The sequence below is a fragment of the Myxocyprinus asiaticus genome, chromosome 39, assembly GCF_019703515.2.
Source record: "Myxocyprinus asiaticus isolate MX2 ecotype Aquarium Trade chromosome 39, UBuf_Myxa_2, whole genome shotgun sequence".
NCBI classification, from domain to species: domain Eukaryota; kingdom Metazoa; phylum Chordata; class Actinopteri; order Cypriniformes; family Catostomidae; genus Myxocyprinus; species Myxocyprinus asiaticus.
Window position 1 is genome coordinate 22,341,727 of NC_059382.1, and position 14,105 is coordinate 22,355,831.

The following is a 14,105-nucleotide window of genomic DNA, read 5'->3' on the forward strand; positions in this document are numbered from 1 at the left end:
CGAGGACAAAAAAATGATGGGAAGAAGAGGGCAGAGCAGGTATAGGCACAACTGCTGAATTTCAGCACACATGCATAAACGACTAGGCCATGCACAGCAGTAGGGCTACACAATTAATCGCAAACCTAATAAAATTGTGACATGATCATGTACAACTGCAGGTGCATTTTGAAATGTTTTAACTAATCATCTTGTAATGAATGTCACTTCAGTTCTACTTTCTGAGTATGAATTATCATATGCAGTAAAAGACAGAACAATATGCAAGCACTGTAAAAGGTTTTGCCACAAACTCAACTGACTGGCTTCTCTCCTGTATGAGTCTCTTCAGACCTGGTTGATTTTAGTTGAGAGCTGCGGTGGTTCTGTAGGTGTCTTTGCATACTGCTTGTGTTAGCCAAGGTGTACGGCACTATTTTCTTACAGTGCTTACATATTGGCTGTGTCTCGTTTGGAAGGCTGCGTCCTCCGGAGGTCGCATTTGTCGGCCGCATACGTCATCGAGGCTGTCTCGTTTCATTTTATTTTGTAAAAATTTTTTTTATTGGGAATGCAAAAAAGGTTAACAATTGTATAAATGTAAGTGCATATACATAAAAGGCATTGACAATAGATAAAAAATAAGAAAAAAGAAACGAGACAGCCTCGATGAAGTATGCGGCCGATAAATGCGAACCTCCGGAGGATGCAGCCTTCCAAACAAGACACAGCCTTTGTTCGTGTCTTGTCTGTCACTCTGTCGGTGTTTATTGTTTCCACCAGATACCTAAAATGCTGCCACACAAACGATTTAAAAGCGGCGGGGGCATCTTCTATGCTAATTTCACCCTCACACTCCGTCATGCTGATATCGTGAGACAGCTTTTCACCTCAATGAGAAACATCGTGGCACGAGATCTCGTCACATCCCTGATATCCACAGTAAAACAAGTCCAATATCGACATAACCTGAAAGGCTGCTCAGTAAGGAAGAAGCCAGTGCTCCAGAGCCAGACTACAGTTTGCAAATGCACATGGGGACAAAGATCTTATTTTCTGAAAAAATTTCCTCTGGTCTGATGAAATAAAAATGGAACTTTTTGGCCATAATGACCATTGTTATGTTTGGAGGAAAAAGGGTGAGGCTTGCAAGCCGAAGAACACCATCCAAATCGTGAAGCATGGGGGTGGCAGCATCATGTTGTGGGGGTGCTTTGCTGCTGGAGGGACTGGTGCACTTCACAAAATAGATGGAATCATGAGGAAGGAAAATTATGTGGATATACTGAAGCAATATCTCAAGACATCAGCCATGAAGTTAAAGCTCGGTCACAAATGGGTCTTCCAAATGGACAATGACCACAAGCATACCTCCAAAGTTGTAGAAAAATGGCTTAAGAACAACAAAGTCAAGGTATTGGAGTGGCCACCACAAGCACTGACCTCAATATGGTAGAAGATTTGTGGGCAGAACTGAAAAAGCGTGTGCGAGCAAGGAGGCCTACAAATCTGACTCAGTTACACCAGTTCTATCTGAAGGAATGGGCCAAAATTACAGCAACTTATTGTGAGAAACTTGTGGAAGGCTACCCAAAATGCTTGACCCAAGTTAAACAATTTAAAGGCAATGCTACAAAATACTAACAAAGTGTATGTAAACTTCTGACCCACTTTGAATGTGATGAAAGAAATAAAAGCTGAAATAAATAATTCTCTCTACTATTATCCTGACATTTCACATTCTTAAAATAAATTAGTGATCCTAACTGACCTAAGACAGGGAAAGTTTTCTACAATTAAATGTCAGGAATTGTGAAAAACTGAGTTTAAATGTATTTGGCTAAGGTGTATGTAAACTTCTGACTTCAACTGTAATTGTATGAAACATAGGATATAATTGCTCCAATAGATAATTTTTTGCTAATAAATAGATTGAATTGAAGAATGATTTTTTTTTTATATATATATGATTAGAAAGCACATGTCCTCATAAAAGTAAAAATGTGCATAAATATCAAATCCAGGGGGCACAAGTTAATTTTGGATACTGGCATAGCTTAGATAATTTGGTTTTTGGAATAATTCAAATAATCCAAATACTATCTATGATCATTTACCACTCTTAATTAAAAATTAATTGCAAGCAAGTGGTTTTCCCAGTATTTTAACTGATCATTAAGAGCTAACCTCTGATACTCGTGCATTAGTGTTAGAGCCATTGGCTTTAAACACATAGAGTCTCCACTCAGCCGGGATTAAAAGAAGTAATTAGTTGTGACTGCAAAGCAGATTCTCTGGTGCTGGAGTCCGTGGCTCACGCTGGGATAGCCGCTGCTGCACAGTGCAGGAGAACATCTATTTTCACAACAATCTCACAGACAACGAATACCCTCTGCAATAAGGAGGCTGCCAGATGAGGCCCCATAAAATCCAAACAGAACCAGTGACATGTACCCAGTAGCCTTTTCTGCCCACTCTTTAGTACGGCGCTGAGCTCAGGGCTGTGTGCCTTTGTTTAGATAACCAGACTGCTACCCTGCTGTTCAAGAACTTCACAGTAGGCTTGTACACTCAGCACAGCAGACTCAAGTGAGAGAAAGAGTATGCGAGCATGAAAGGCAGATAGGGAGAAAGCGTGAGCATCTGACTCATCCGTGTTGTTTCTCCATTTTCACTTTTTTTTTTTTTTTTTCTGCTGGGGCTACAAGCTCCCACACAAATAACAGCTCATGACGAGAAGCCGACATAGTTCACTTAAACTAAAGGAGAATGATAGTGTGTGAAAAAGTGGCTGGGGGCTGACAAAGCTACAGTGTACTTCAGGTGACATTCTCTGAGCAGCATTTATTGTATGTCAGCTTTAGGGACTGAAACAATGATATACAGATTAAATGATTCCCTGTGGAATTAAATTCTGGCAATTTAAAGGGATAGTTCACCCAAAAATGAAAATTCTCTCAGCATTTACTCACCCTTGCTGACCTTATGCCATCCCAGATATGTGACTTTCTTTCTTCAGCAGAACACAAATTAAGATTTTTCAAAGAATTTCTCAGATCTTTTGGTCTATACAATGCAAGTGAATGGGTGCCAAAGTTTTGACACTCTAAATATCACGTTAAGGCAGCATAAATGTAAACCATATGACTCCAGTGGTTGAATCAATGTCTCCAAAAGCCATTTGATAGGTGTGGGAGAGAAACAGATCAATATTTAAGTCAATTTTTACTATAAATTCTCCTCCCTGCTCAGTTAGGATGCTCTTTAACTTTCATATTCTTCTTCTTGTGTTTTTGGTGATTCACATTCTTCATGCATACACCCCTACAGGGCAGGGAGAAGAATTTCTAGAGTTTCTTACCCACACCTATCACATCACTTCAGAATATATAGATTTAACCACTGGAGTCATATGGTTGACTTTTATGCTGCCTTTGTGATTTTTGGAGTGTCAAAATTTTGGTACCCAATCTCTTGCATTGTATGGAACTACAGAGCAGAAATATTCTTCTAAAAATCTTAACTTGTGCTCTGCAGAAGAAAGTCATACACATCTGGGATGGCATAAGGGTGAGTAAATGATGAGAGAATTTTTGTGTGAATTATTCCTTTACAGGCATAGTTAACCAAAAAGGAACCACTTTTCTCTGTGGAACACAGAAGGATAATCTATGTAGTAATTCCTGGCCACTCTTTTCCATATTATGAAGGTGAATGGGGACTAGGGCTTTAAAAAAAAACACCATAAAAGTAGTCCTTGAACTTGTGCACTATATTCCAATTCTTCTGAAGCTATAGGATATCTTTGTGAGAGAAACAAACCTGCATTTAAGTTATTATTTAATGATAATCTTCCCCTACAGTGCACTATTAACCAATGCGACTGGACCATTGAGTCGGTGAACAATTCATTCAGAACTCAAACAAATTGTTCATTCATGAATCGGACATTGCTACTTTTCTTATGAACCCTTAAGAGCACGCCTAGGAGAGCTAGGGTGGATTTAAATATTTTCAGTAAAAAAAAAAAAAAAAGACTCAAATTATACAGTATAAGTACAGCGCATAAGTTGTATGCAACAATTTTATGATACTTTTATAATGTTTTTGTTGTCATTTTGGAAGAGCCCCAGTCCTCATTTACTTTCATAATATGGAAAATAGTGGCCTTTAAAAAATTCACCTTTTGTGTTCCAATGAAGAACAAAAGTCATGCGTGTTTGGAACGACATGGTTGTGAGTAAAAAAATTACATAATTTTCATTTTTGGGTGAACTGTTGATCTAATTATATGTATGCCAGCTATTAGGGGTCGAAATAATGAATTAGTATAGATCAAATGTTTCTCTGTAGAATGAAATTCTGAAGGTTTAAAAGCAACAGTATTAAAATGCACCATTTGCCCTGTGTTTAATACAGGATACATTTATGATGATCAAGGGAGCGAAGATGCGTTTGACTCACGACTCAATCCTGTGGGTATTTTGTTGGGCTTGGTAAAAGCTCTCATGCAAATGGACTCGCGTTGTGTGAACTCTCCTGTAAAATCACCAGATGTGTGTAGACAGTCATTAATCTTTAGTGCATTAAGTCACTGATGCCGTGGCTTTGCTCCCTGGCATCTCAGAGTTGGGGTAATGTTTGGGAGGATGGCAGCAAGCATCTGCTGAGAGGATCAGAGAAGACAGCGTTCCCCTGATAGCCACAGACCCTGTCAATCACAATCATATATAACACCACACAGGATACGGAAGTTTGCAACCTGAATGCTTATCTTTGTTACTCCAACTTTCACTCCAAATTTTAAAAGACGAATCAGTCATACTTTTAAAGTGTTGATGTAACTGTGTATTTATGGAAGTAAAAGATAATAAGAGAGATAATAAGAAAGATGTTAGGCAGAATGACAGCCTCATTTCCCATTCACTGAACATCTCCACAGTCATTTCATAACAAGTTCCACAGAAGAAAGTCATAGAGGTTAGGAACAACATAAAGGTGAGCAAATGAAGACAACATATTTGGTAAATTTCTATGGGTTTTTCAGGCCAAATGACAATATCTAAATAGTAAGGTGGCTAGTTGCTCATATAATGTCTATATCCTGTATACTGTATGATAATCACACAATTTAATTATAGTAAATTACACATGTTCATTTAATTTCATCAACTGTGGGTCATTTTACATGCTGATCACATTTAAGTAGGTAGTTTTTCTGACTAACCTATGGGCTCCGCCATGATGATTCTAATTGTCGCAGGACTGTTTTCTAGTTCCGGTCTCCATTAGAAGAATGTAAAACAATACAAGCGTTCCAGATGGAGAACAATAATTTTAAGTGTTAGTTGGAGTAAAAATGAGTTCAGGCTCAACTTTTACAGTTGTTATCAACGTAACTCCCCTCCCCCACTTCTTTTGTCATCGCGACTTTCTAAAATGATCCACACTATGGAGCTACATGCTTTATTTTTTAAAACTTTAATACATAAAATATCACATTATCTGCTAGAAACATATGCTGATCGTGTGAAATACTGGAGACCAGATAACGAAAAAGGGTAGAAATTACACTGCACTATAGAACAGGGTTCGTAGGGGAACTCTAGGGGGTTTGTGAGAGAGTGAAGTGGAGTACCAAGATAATTCTGTAATTTACCAAATTTTAAAAACATTGACAGATAATTCCACATCTTCTCCATCATTTGACAAATAAAACAACAAAGAACACTTAAACCAATCATGTCAATTTTACTTTTAACCATCATTGTCGGGATTGAATGAATGAATGAATGAATGTTACATTTATATAGTGCTTTTCTAACACTACACTCCAATTTAAAGAGTGAACAGGGGACTCTCCTCAACCACCACCAGTGTGCAGCAACCACCTAGATGATGCGACGGCAGTCACTGTGCGCCAGTACAGACTAAAGGGATTGGGATTGTTAACTCTCTCTCAACACTCTCTCTTCCTGCACTGCATACGTATGTGCAAAGAGAGTGAGAGAGAGTGCGTGCACGGCGTAATCCTGCAACTGACCGTGAGAAAATGCCACTTTTTAATGCAAAAGTCAATTGTGTGCTACTATCCATACAAAAGTATGACATAATATAATGACTTTCATTATCCGCAACACAATAATGCTTTAAAAGTCCTTAACCTGACATTGTTTGCCCTGTAGTCCTAAAAAGCAATAGGTGATGAATGTACTGTATGTAACCGCTTATGCTTTGGTTCGGTTCACTGACGAAGCGACCGGTTGACGGAGACTTCTGCTGAGTCTTCAATGTGTCGATTCGACGATCGCCTACTATTTCCTTGCACGTCTGCCAAAACTTAAAAATATAATGTATTTCTTAAAAATATGAAAATAATATTTAATTTCCTAAAAATATTTCTAGAAGAAGGGGGACATGTCCCCCCACCCCAGGTTAAAATGCTTGCTACAGATCTGGCTTTGTTACTTCTACGAAATGTCACTTTTAATTATTGAAAATTTAAATATGGTTATCTCATATCAATAAATCAAATGTGCATATGCGGCAAAGCCACATAAGGGGATTAACTAGCATAACCACGGATAAATGTGTCCATTTGTGGTAAAGATAAATATACTGTTTTTTCCTGTCATTGTCTGTTTGCCCTAATATGGTGTTTGGTTCCTGTGTTACTTACAGCTGAGACTTCAGTCACGTGCAATCACGTGACGGACTAAGCCCCATATGCGGAAGTAAACAAGGTTATAAAAGAAGCCGGTAAAGCGGCGAGAAGGAAGTTGTGTTTACATTCACGAGTGATATTGACTCTATGTATGTTCGAAGGATTATTGTTTGGCGCATTCAAGTTGAAGGATAGAGGACTCTATTCGTCTCTTTGTGGAATTTTATTTCGTATAGGATTACTTACCTGAGAGGAACATTCAACACCGCACTAGTTGGATTTTGTGCTCCCGGGACATAAACTGTCATTACGGTGAGACCGAAACTAACTCACCTTGTATATATTGTGCACTGGGACTTTGGAAAGCTTCACATACACACACACACACACACCCTCGCACTTTGTGTACAGTATTGGTAATTGTTGTGATCACTGTTTGTTGGATTTTTCGTACTGCTTGTGTCTGGTCTTCTTCTTTCTATGTTTTAACATTCATTCACAGTAGGAAAGATAAGTCCCTTATTTCTCATATAGCTACGCTAGTGAAGCGGATCACAAATGACATACAGTACATTTATAAAACTATCAGAGAAATGAAAGCAGAAATGACAGATGAAAATAGACAACTTTACAAGATTTTGTTGTAAATTTTACTACTGTGATGGATAATGATTATATGTAGTGCAATCTCTGATTGGGATAGAAATGCCAGTAGTGAATTAAATAAAATAAAATGCATAAATATTCTAAGAAAAGAACAATACATGTAATGAAGGGTTATTAAAAATAAAACAATAAGAAGAAAAATGCAAGTGCAAAGATGTAAAATGAACTATATTTCGAAAGGTTAACATTACTTAAAATATCGGGGGTACTTCAAGTAAATAATTAATCTCAAGAGGGTTCAGCTGACAAAAAAGTTTGGGAAACCCTGCTATTGTATAACATAGTATACTATAGTCCAGAGTATAGTATAGAATAGTTAAGGTTTATGTTATTAATCAGAAAGTAAGAAGCTGGTTAAAACTTCATGGGCCTTATTTTAAGCACGCTATGCCTTAAGCGCAGTGCAAAGTCAGTGGGCATGGCCATAAAGTTAATTTTATTTTCATGCAAGCATTCACTATGTCTAGGCTCAAGTAGGTTGGTGAAATCGTGTGCGCAAAAACGCTAATGGGCTGTGTCAAGTGCAATTTAATTCTGAGGTTTTTCTCCAGAAATTGCACCATCTTTTATATTACCGTCCCTGGCAAGCAATATCAATATAAAAACAGTCTATTCATAAGAATTTGGTAGTATAAATGGGCTGTCTGCAATGCATTAGAAGAATAAAAATATGGACCATTTTTTTTGCCTTTTTTCAAGTGTGATCACTTTTCCTATCATAGCCTCAAAGCAAAGCAGTGTCACTTACTGCCTCTGTTCTCTTGTGGGGAATAGGAACATGAAAAGAAGAGGAAAGGTTGGTATGGATGAAATGATGAAGGGCAACAAAACATCAATGCAAATGAGACAAGGAATTCATAAATGAAACACCAAGAAATGGCCCTGAGTCAGAAAAAGCAGAGGGGGGAAGGCAGCAAGAAGTTGGAGGCAGAACCGCATGGTTTCATCTTAATTCAGACAGGCAAAATAACTGGAGGATGAATTGAATCAAGTCTGCTCCAGCTGCCTCCTCGGGTTGTGCCAGTTAGACTCCCATGCAGCTCTCTCTGTCACTCTTTTGCTCTCTCATTTCTCCACACACACTGCCACATTCTATTAACACTGCCTCTGCCCTCCATCAGTTTATAACAGCTGTCAGATACAGTAATCCATACGCTTTAACATAAGCTCCACATAGTGTTTGTGCAGGATGAGAGGAGCTAATAATCCACTACTTCCGTCTCACTTCACACAGATAACTCTGATTGTGCCTGTCAGGTTCAAATGGCAGTGGTGAGGTCTGTTTAATGGCGATGGGCAACGAACATATGTATGAAGCTAAGAATATCAATTGGCTTCTCTCCAATTCATATTTCATGTGTGCTGTGGTGTGTGTCCACACGCGTATAAAAGCCTGGGAACAAAGTGTGTATGGGTGATTTACCATGGACCTGTAGCACAGCAGAAGCCTCCGTTTTGCCCACGCTGTTTTCTGTGACACACATATAAGTGCCCTCATCCTCTGCTCGGACTCTGATCAGACGGAGGCTGTTGTCACTGTGGATCTCAAATCTATTCGGCAGAGAAAAAGAAGAGAATGGTCGTTTGTGAGGAAAGCATGTTGAGCAGTCTTTACACCTTCCTCCTACACAATGTTTATATCCTTTCACTCTCTGAGAGGACATTTCTGTGTGCCATTGTACTGCACTCTATTGTGTTCCAACAAATGTTTTTATTTGAAATAACAGTAGAGAGAAGAGCAGAGAGAGAGAGGGAATAGGATCAGGGCACAACTCAGGACAGATTTTACTCGGTCTCCAATGTAAGCACCAAGCTCAGGAGCACATATACTAACTGCTAGGTCATGGTTCTGACACAAGTTATAATAATACGTTTCCTGGCTCACGATTTAAAGATGCTGACAGGTTAAGGGTTTATTTGTTTGGTGTTGCATTATGCAATAAAACATTATTACTTTTAACCAATTACTAAGATCACAAGTATCTTAAAAAGTTGCACGCTGCTCAGAATTTGAATATTTAGCAATAAACTTAAAATCAGTGACTAATAGTCAGTAGTTTTATTTTGTCCCATCATCTCATTTCTGTAGCAAAAAGCACCATAAAAATATCATAAAAGTTGTCCATATGATGCATAGATTGTATTCCAAGTCTTTTGAAGTAATTTGTGTGAACAATAAACAGAAATTGAAATGGTTATTCATTGATAATCTTCCTCTCCAGAGAGCTCTTGACTGCTGCGAAAGGGCCATCGAGTTAGTGAACGAATTCAGCAAAAAAATTACTTCAATTTCAGTCCAAGCGTATGGCTTAGAATATAGTGCATAAGTCACATGGACCATTTCTATGGAACTTTAATAAGTTTTATTTTTATATTTTTTGTCCTTTTGAAGCATGACAGTCCCAGTCCTCATTCACAGGGTTTGGAATGACATGACTAAGTAAATTTAGCAATAAACTTTAAATATATGGTATATTACACTTCAATGTAATAAAATCAATGACTAATAGTAAATAGTTTTATATTGTACCATCATTTCTAATTTCCTGGGATGAGTATTTTATTCCTTAAAGGAATAGTTCACCCAAAAATACAAATTCTCATCATTTACTTAACCTCATACCATCCCAAATGTGTATGACTTTCTTTCTTTTGTAGAACTCTCATATCTCAAGAATATCTCAGCTCTGTAGGTCCACACAATGCAAGTAAATGGTGACCAAAACTTTGAAAAAGCACTCCAAAAGTGCACATAAATGCAGCATAAAAGTAAGACTCTAGTGTTTTAATCCATGTCTTCTGAAGCGATCTAATTGGTTTTGTGTGAGAAATTACCAAAATATATTTTCACTATAAATCTTGACATCAGCAGTCTCCATGTCGATCATGATTTCATGCTTGATTACACTTCCTATAGTGCCATCTAACGCTCTGAGCATGAGTCAAGCTCTAGGAAATGTAATCGAGCTTGAAATCATGATGGTGCCGAGAGACTGCAATGGCAAGATGTACAGTGAAAAAGGTGTTATATTTTGGTCTGTTCTCACCCAAAATCGAATAAATCTCCTAAGACATGGATTAAACCTAGGAGGAAAATGGGAAAATCAAATCACATTTATTGTCACAATGACTCCAGCAATAAATAAAATTGATTCTCCATTAACTAATCAATGACTATATCATTGCCATATAAGAGTTCCATAAAATTGCTATAAGGTGTTATAAATGTTGGCAAGTTGAATCTGACCTTCCCCTTGGAAGTTCTCCCTCATCTCTCTTCCAGCGGACAGTAGGAGCTGGATCACCATGCACCTCACACATGAAGTCAACAGTCTCCTCAGCCAACACAATCTGATTCACAGGCCTACGGATGAACACTGGCCTCTCTGTAATCACACAAATACACACAATTACACAGTTCATACTCTCACCTCTTTACAAAACCAAAAATGAGCCAGGAAATGGGACTTACCAAACACCACCAGTTCGGCTGGATCGCTGTCTCTCTCGCCCACCATATTGGAGCCCACGCACACATACATGCCTGCGTCACTTTTTCGGGTGTGAGAGATCATCAACTTACCACCACGCATCTGAAGAAAAAGAAAATCACAACTCTCTTCAGTCAAACCGATTGGGGAAGTCAACAAAACAGCCTAAGCACTGTAAAAAGTGACCACATGTTACCTTACTTGATTCTTAAAAAGCACTTTCACTGGGGTAACCCAGCGCATATTGAGTTGTATTTTTTGACTTGAATAAAACCAGATAATTTAAATGTTACCACTTGAAGCATATTTTTAGGTTAAAGGAATATACAGCATTTCTGTCATGTCGTTTACTCATCCTTGTTGTCATATTAAACTCGTACGAGTTTTTTTTCGCTCATGAAACAAAACGTGATGTTTAGAAGAAAGTCCTGGCCACTCTTTTCTGGACAACAAAAGCATGTAGTGACAAAAAAACATTATAAAGGTACTCTTGTGCTATGTTCTAGGTCTTCTTAAACCATACGATACAAAAGCTTTAAGTGAGGTGTTTGTGCATATTCAAATGTGAAATCAACTACTTTTAAGATCCTTTTAAAGGAATGTTCCAGGTTCATTACAAGATTACCACAAAAAATTATTTAGACTCGTTCCTCCTTTTCTTTAAAAAAGCAAGGTTACAGTGAGGCACTTACAGTGGAAGTGAATGGGGGCCAATTTTTGAACATTAAAATGCTCACTTTATTAAAAAGTCTAGCCACAAGACATAAAGGATATGCATGTAAACATGATTTTACTGTGATAAAATCACTTACTAACTTTTTCTGTGTAAAGTTATAGACAATTTTACAACTTTGTTACCATGATGATGCAATGTCAACAAACCCTAAAACAACTGTAAAAATTACAATTTAAACAACTTTACAGCTCAAATAATATACAAGTTTTAACAGAAGAATTAATGCAAGTGCATTTATAAAATTATAAGCTTCACATGTCTGTTTAAACCCTCCAAAAATGGCCACATTCACTTTCACTGTCCCCATTCACTTTTTATTGTAAGTGCCTCACTGTAACCACATATAGATTTGTGCTTTTTTTTTTTGTAAGAAAAGGATAAACGAGTTTAAATAAATTTTTGTGGAAATCAACATTATCCCACAAATGCTGTCGATTGAGCTTAACTTGTATTGAACCCGGAACATTCCTTTAAGTGCCTTTTTGTCGATTTTTTTTAGCTTGAAAGCCCCTGGTCACCATATACAGAACTTTCGTCATCTGGAAAGGAGCAGCTTGGGCATTCTGCCTAACATCTCCTTTTGTGTTCCACGGAAGAAAGAAAGTCATACGGGATTGGAACGGCTTAATGCCGATTAAATGATGAGAGAATTTTCATTTTTGGGTGAACTATTCCTTTTAACTAACAAAAGTACTAAGTTTTCTTAAGAGTTTCAGCGTCAACATGGGTGCCTTTCCAAGCTTGCAACAAAAGAACAGAAATACTCAATGTGTGTCTGGCAGTGATGCCACTGAATGGAGGAGAACAGGAAGAGACAAAATACACTGACAAATCTTCCAACTGATTCTGGTTGAAGAAGGATAGAGTGAAGTCTGTGCTGCAGTACAACCTAATCAGAACTGTGATATCAGCGCTGTGCCAACATCTCATTTTGTGCAATTGACTCACAGAGATCCTGCCGTCCTTGTCATTGACACGAACATTGTTCCTCTTCCAGGATACAGTGGGCTCAGGGTGACCCCTGGGAGGGACACACTCCAGCACAGCGGGCTCTCCGGCTGCCACCACCACATCATTGGGAGGCTGGCGGAAATCATCCCGGAGAACTGTGAGAGAGTGAGACAAGTGTTATGTGTGCCTTGTTTTGTTAAGCATTTTCTCCCCTGTGCGAGTTGTTTATTCAGAGATATTCACTGAGGAACGAGGGAATAGTGAGTCAGAGATGAATGTGTCGTTCATCTGTGTCTCATTCCACTTTCGAGTCATGTCCTTAAATTTCCTGTGTTCTTTTCTGCATGTAATGCCACGGCTTTCTCGGCTTATCAATTATAAACTATTTTCATAACAATGCATTCACATTTAAATACAGATGAATAATTGACCACAGAAAAGAGACGTGACATGACTGGGTTTCTTTTAAAGTCTTGCCTAACAAAATCCAACGGGGGATTCAAGACCCCATGAAAATCTAAATTCGAATTTTGTGGCTTTTAGTCCATGTCTGTAAGATTTTAACTCATCTATCTGCTAGTGTGACTCCTTAATTAACCTTTAGTAGATGTAAGCATTCAAAATGTACAGTTTTTCTTCTGAAAAACAAAAACAAATCAAACATATTGATGGCTCATCTTGCACTACACAGGTTTTTGTCCAATCAAATAATCTCTAGAAAAAGAATGTCCCTTCCCCTGCAACCAACAAGCAAGTAGCAAATCAATACTTTAGGTGTGTTCGACTTGAACTTGCCTTACTGTTTTTTCCAGTTGCAGTCAGGGGAGGAGTTGAAAAGAGAGCTGTTAAGCCAGAGACTTTGCGCTTACCTTCATGTGCTGAACCTTCAACCTATGGAAGATCGCACAAAGTTTTTTTCTTTATTGCAGATTAAATGGATTTGTCATATTATAACCAGAAACCTGCTGGTTAATACAGTGCCTGTGTGTAAAGAAGAAAGCTTAATAAAAGCCTATATAATTTTAATATCAATAAGTACTATTATAAAAACACAGATTTGTGAGAGTTTAGTGGAAAAAAGGGTGTCACAATAAACACCTTGTTAATGGCATACTACCACACTACTATTACTATTTCTCCTATAGCCTGATATGGCAGAACCAGTAAGAGTAGCATGGTTAGTATGCCAGTCCGAACTCAGCCCACGAAAGGCACGTCATAGTGATGTTTCGTTCAAGAAACGACTATCATTTTGAACAATTCTTTTATGTGAACAAATCACTGTCGTTCACCTCCATACACTGACTCATATTCCTCTTTCAATGGCGTCTCTCCATTTCATAGCCAATGAGCTCTAATTTGGTTTGAAGCGTGAGGCGGCTTTGGTGGCCTGTCTGCAAAGACTGGCTACAACACGAGCCAATAGTATTCGAGTGCAGGCTGTGAAGGAGCATATCATTGATTTGACCCACTGAACGAATACACCCTTCACTGAACCAGTAGAGTCGGTCATTTGAGTCTGAACGAAATGAGAAGCCTCGTTTATGAAAGAACTGAAAGTACTGGTGTACTCGTTCGTGAACGACATGCATGTATCATGAACGAGGATCTGCTGACT

The 14,105-nt window shown here is 38.2% G+C and overlaps 1 protein-coding gene across 2 annotated transcripts in view; it reads right to left on the reverse strand.

Moving 5' to 3' along the window:
* The window catches only part of LOC127430121 (roundabout homolog 2-like), an 86,819-nt gene that overhangs the window by 39,292 nt on the left and 33,422 nt on the right, over positions 1-14,105 (reverse strand). For both annotated transcript variants that reach the window (XM_051679623.1, XM_051679622.1), the window contains exons 3-6: positions 12,485-12,642; positions 10,782-10,902; positions 10,557-10,695; positions 8,733-8,860 (exon numbers count right to left, since the gene is read on the reverse strand). In XM_051679623.1, coding sequence (XP_051535583.1) covers positions 8,733-8,860; positions 10,557-10,695; positions 10,782-10,902; positions 12,485-12,642 — 546 coding nt within the window. The remainder of the gene's footprint in view (positions 1-8,732; positions 8,861-10,556; positions 10,696-10,781; positions 10,903-12,484; positions 12,643-14,105) is intronic.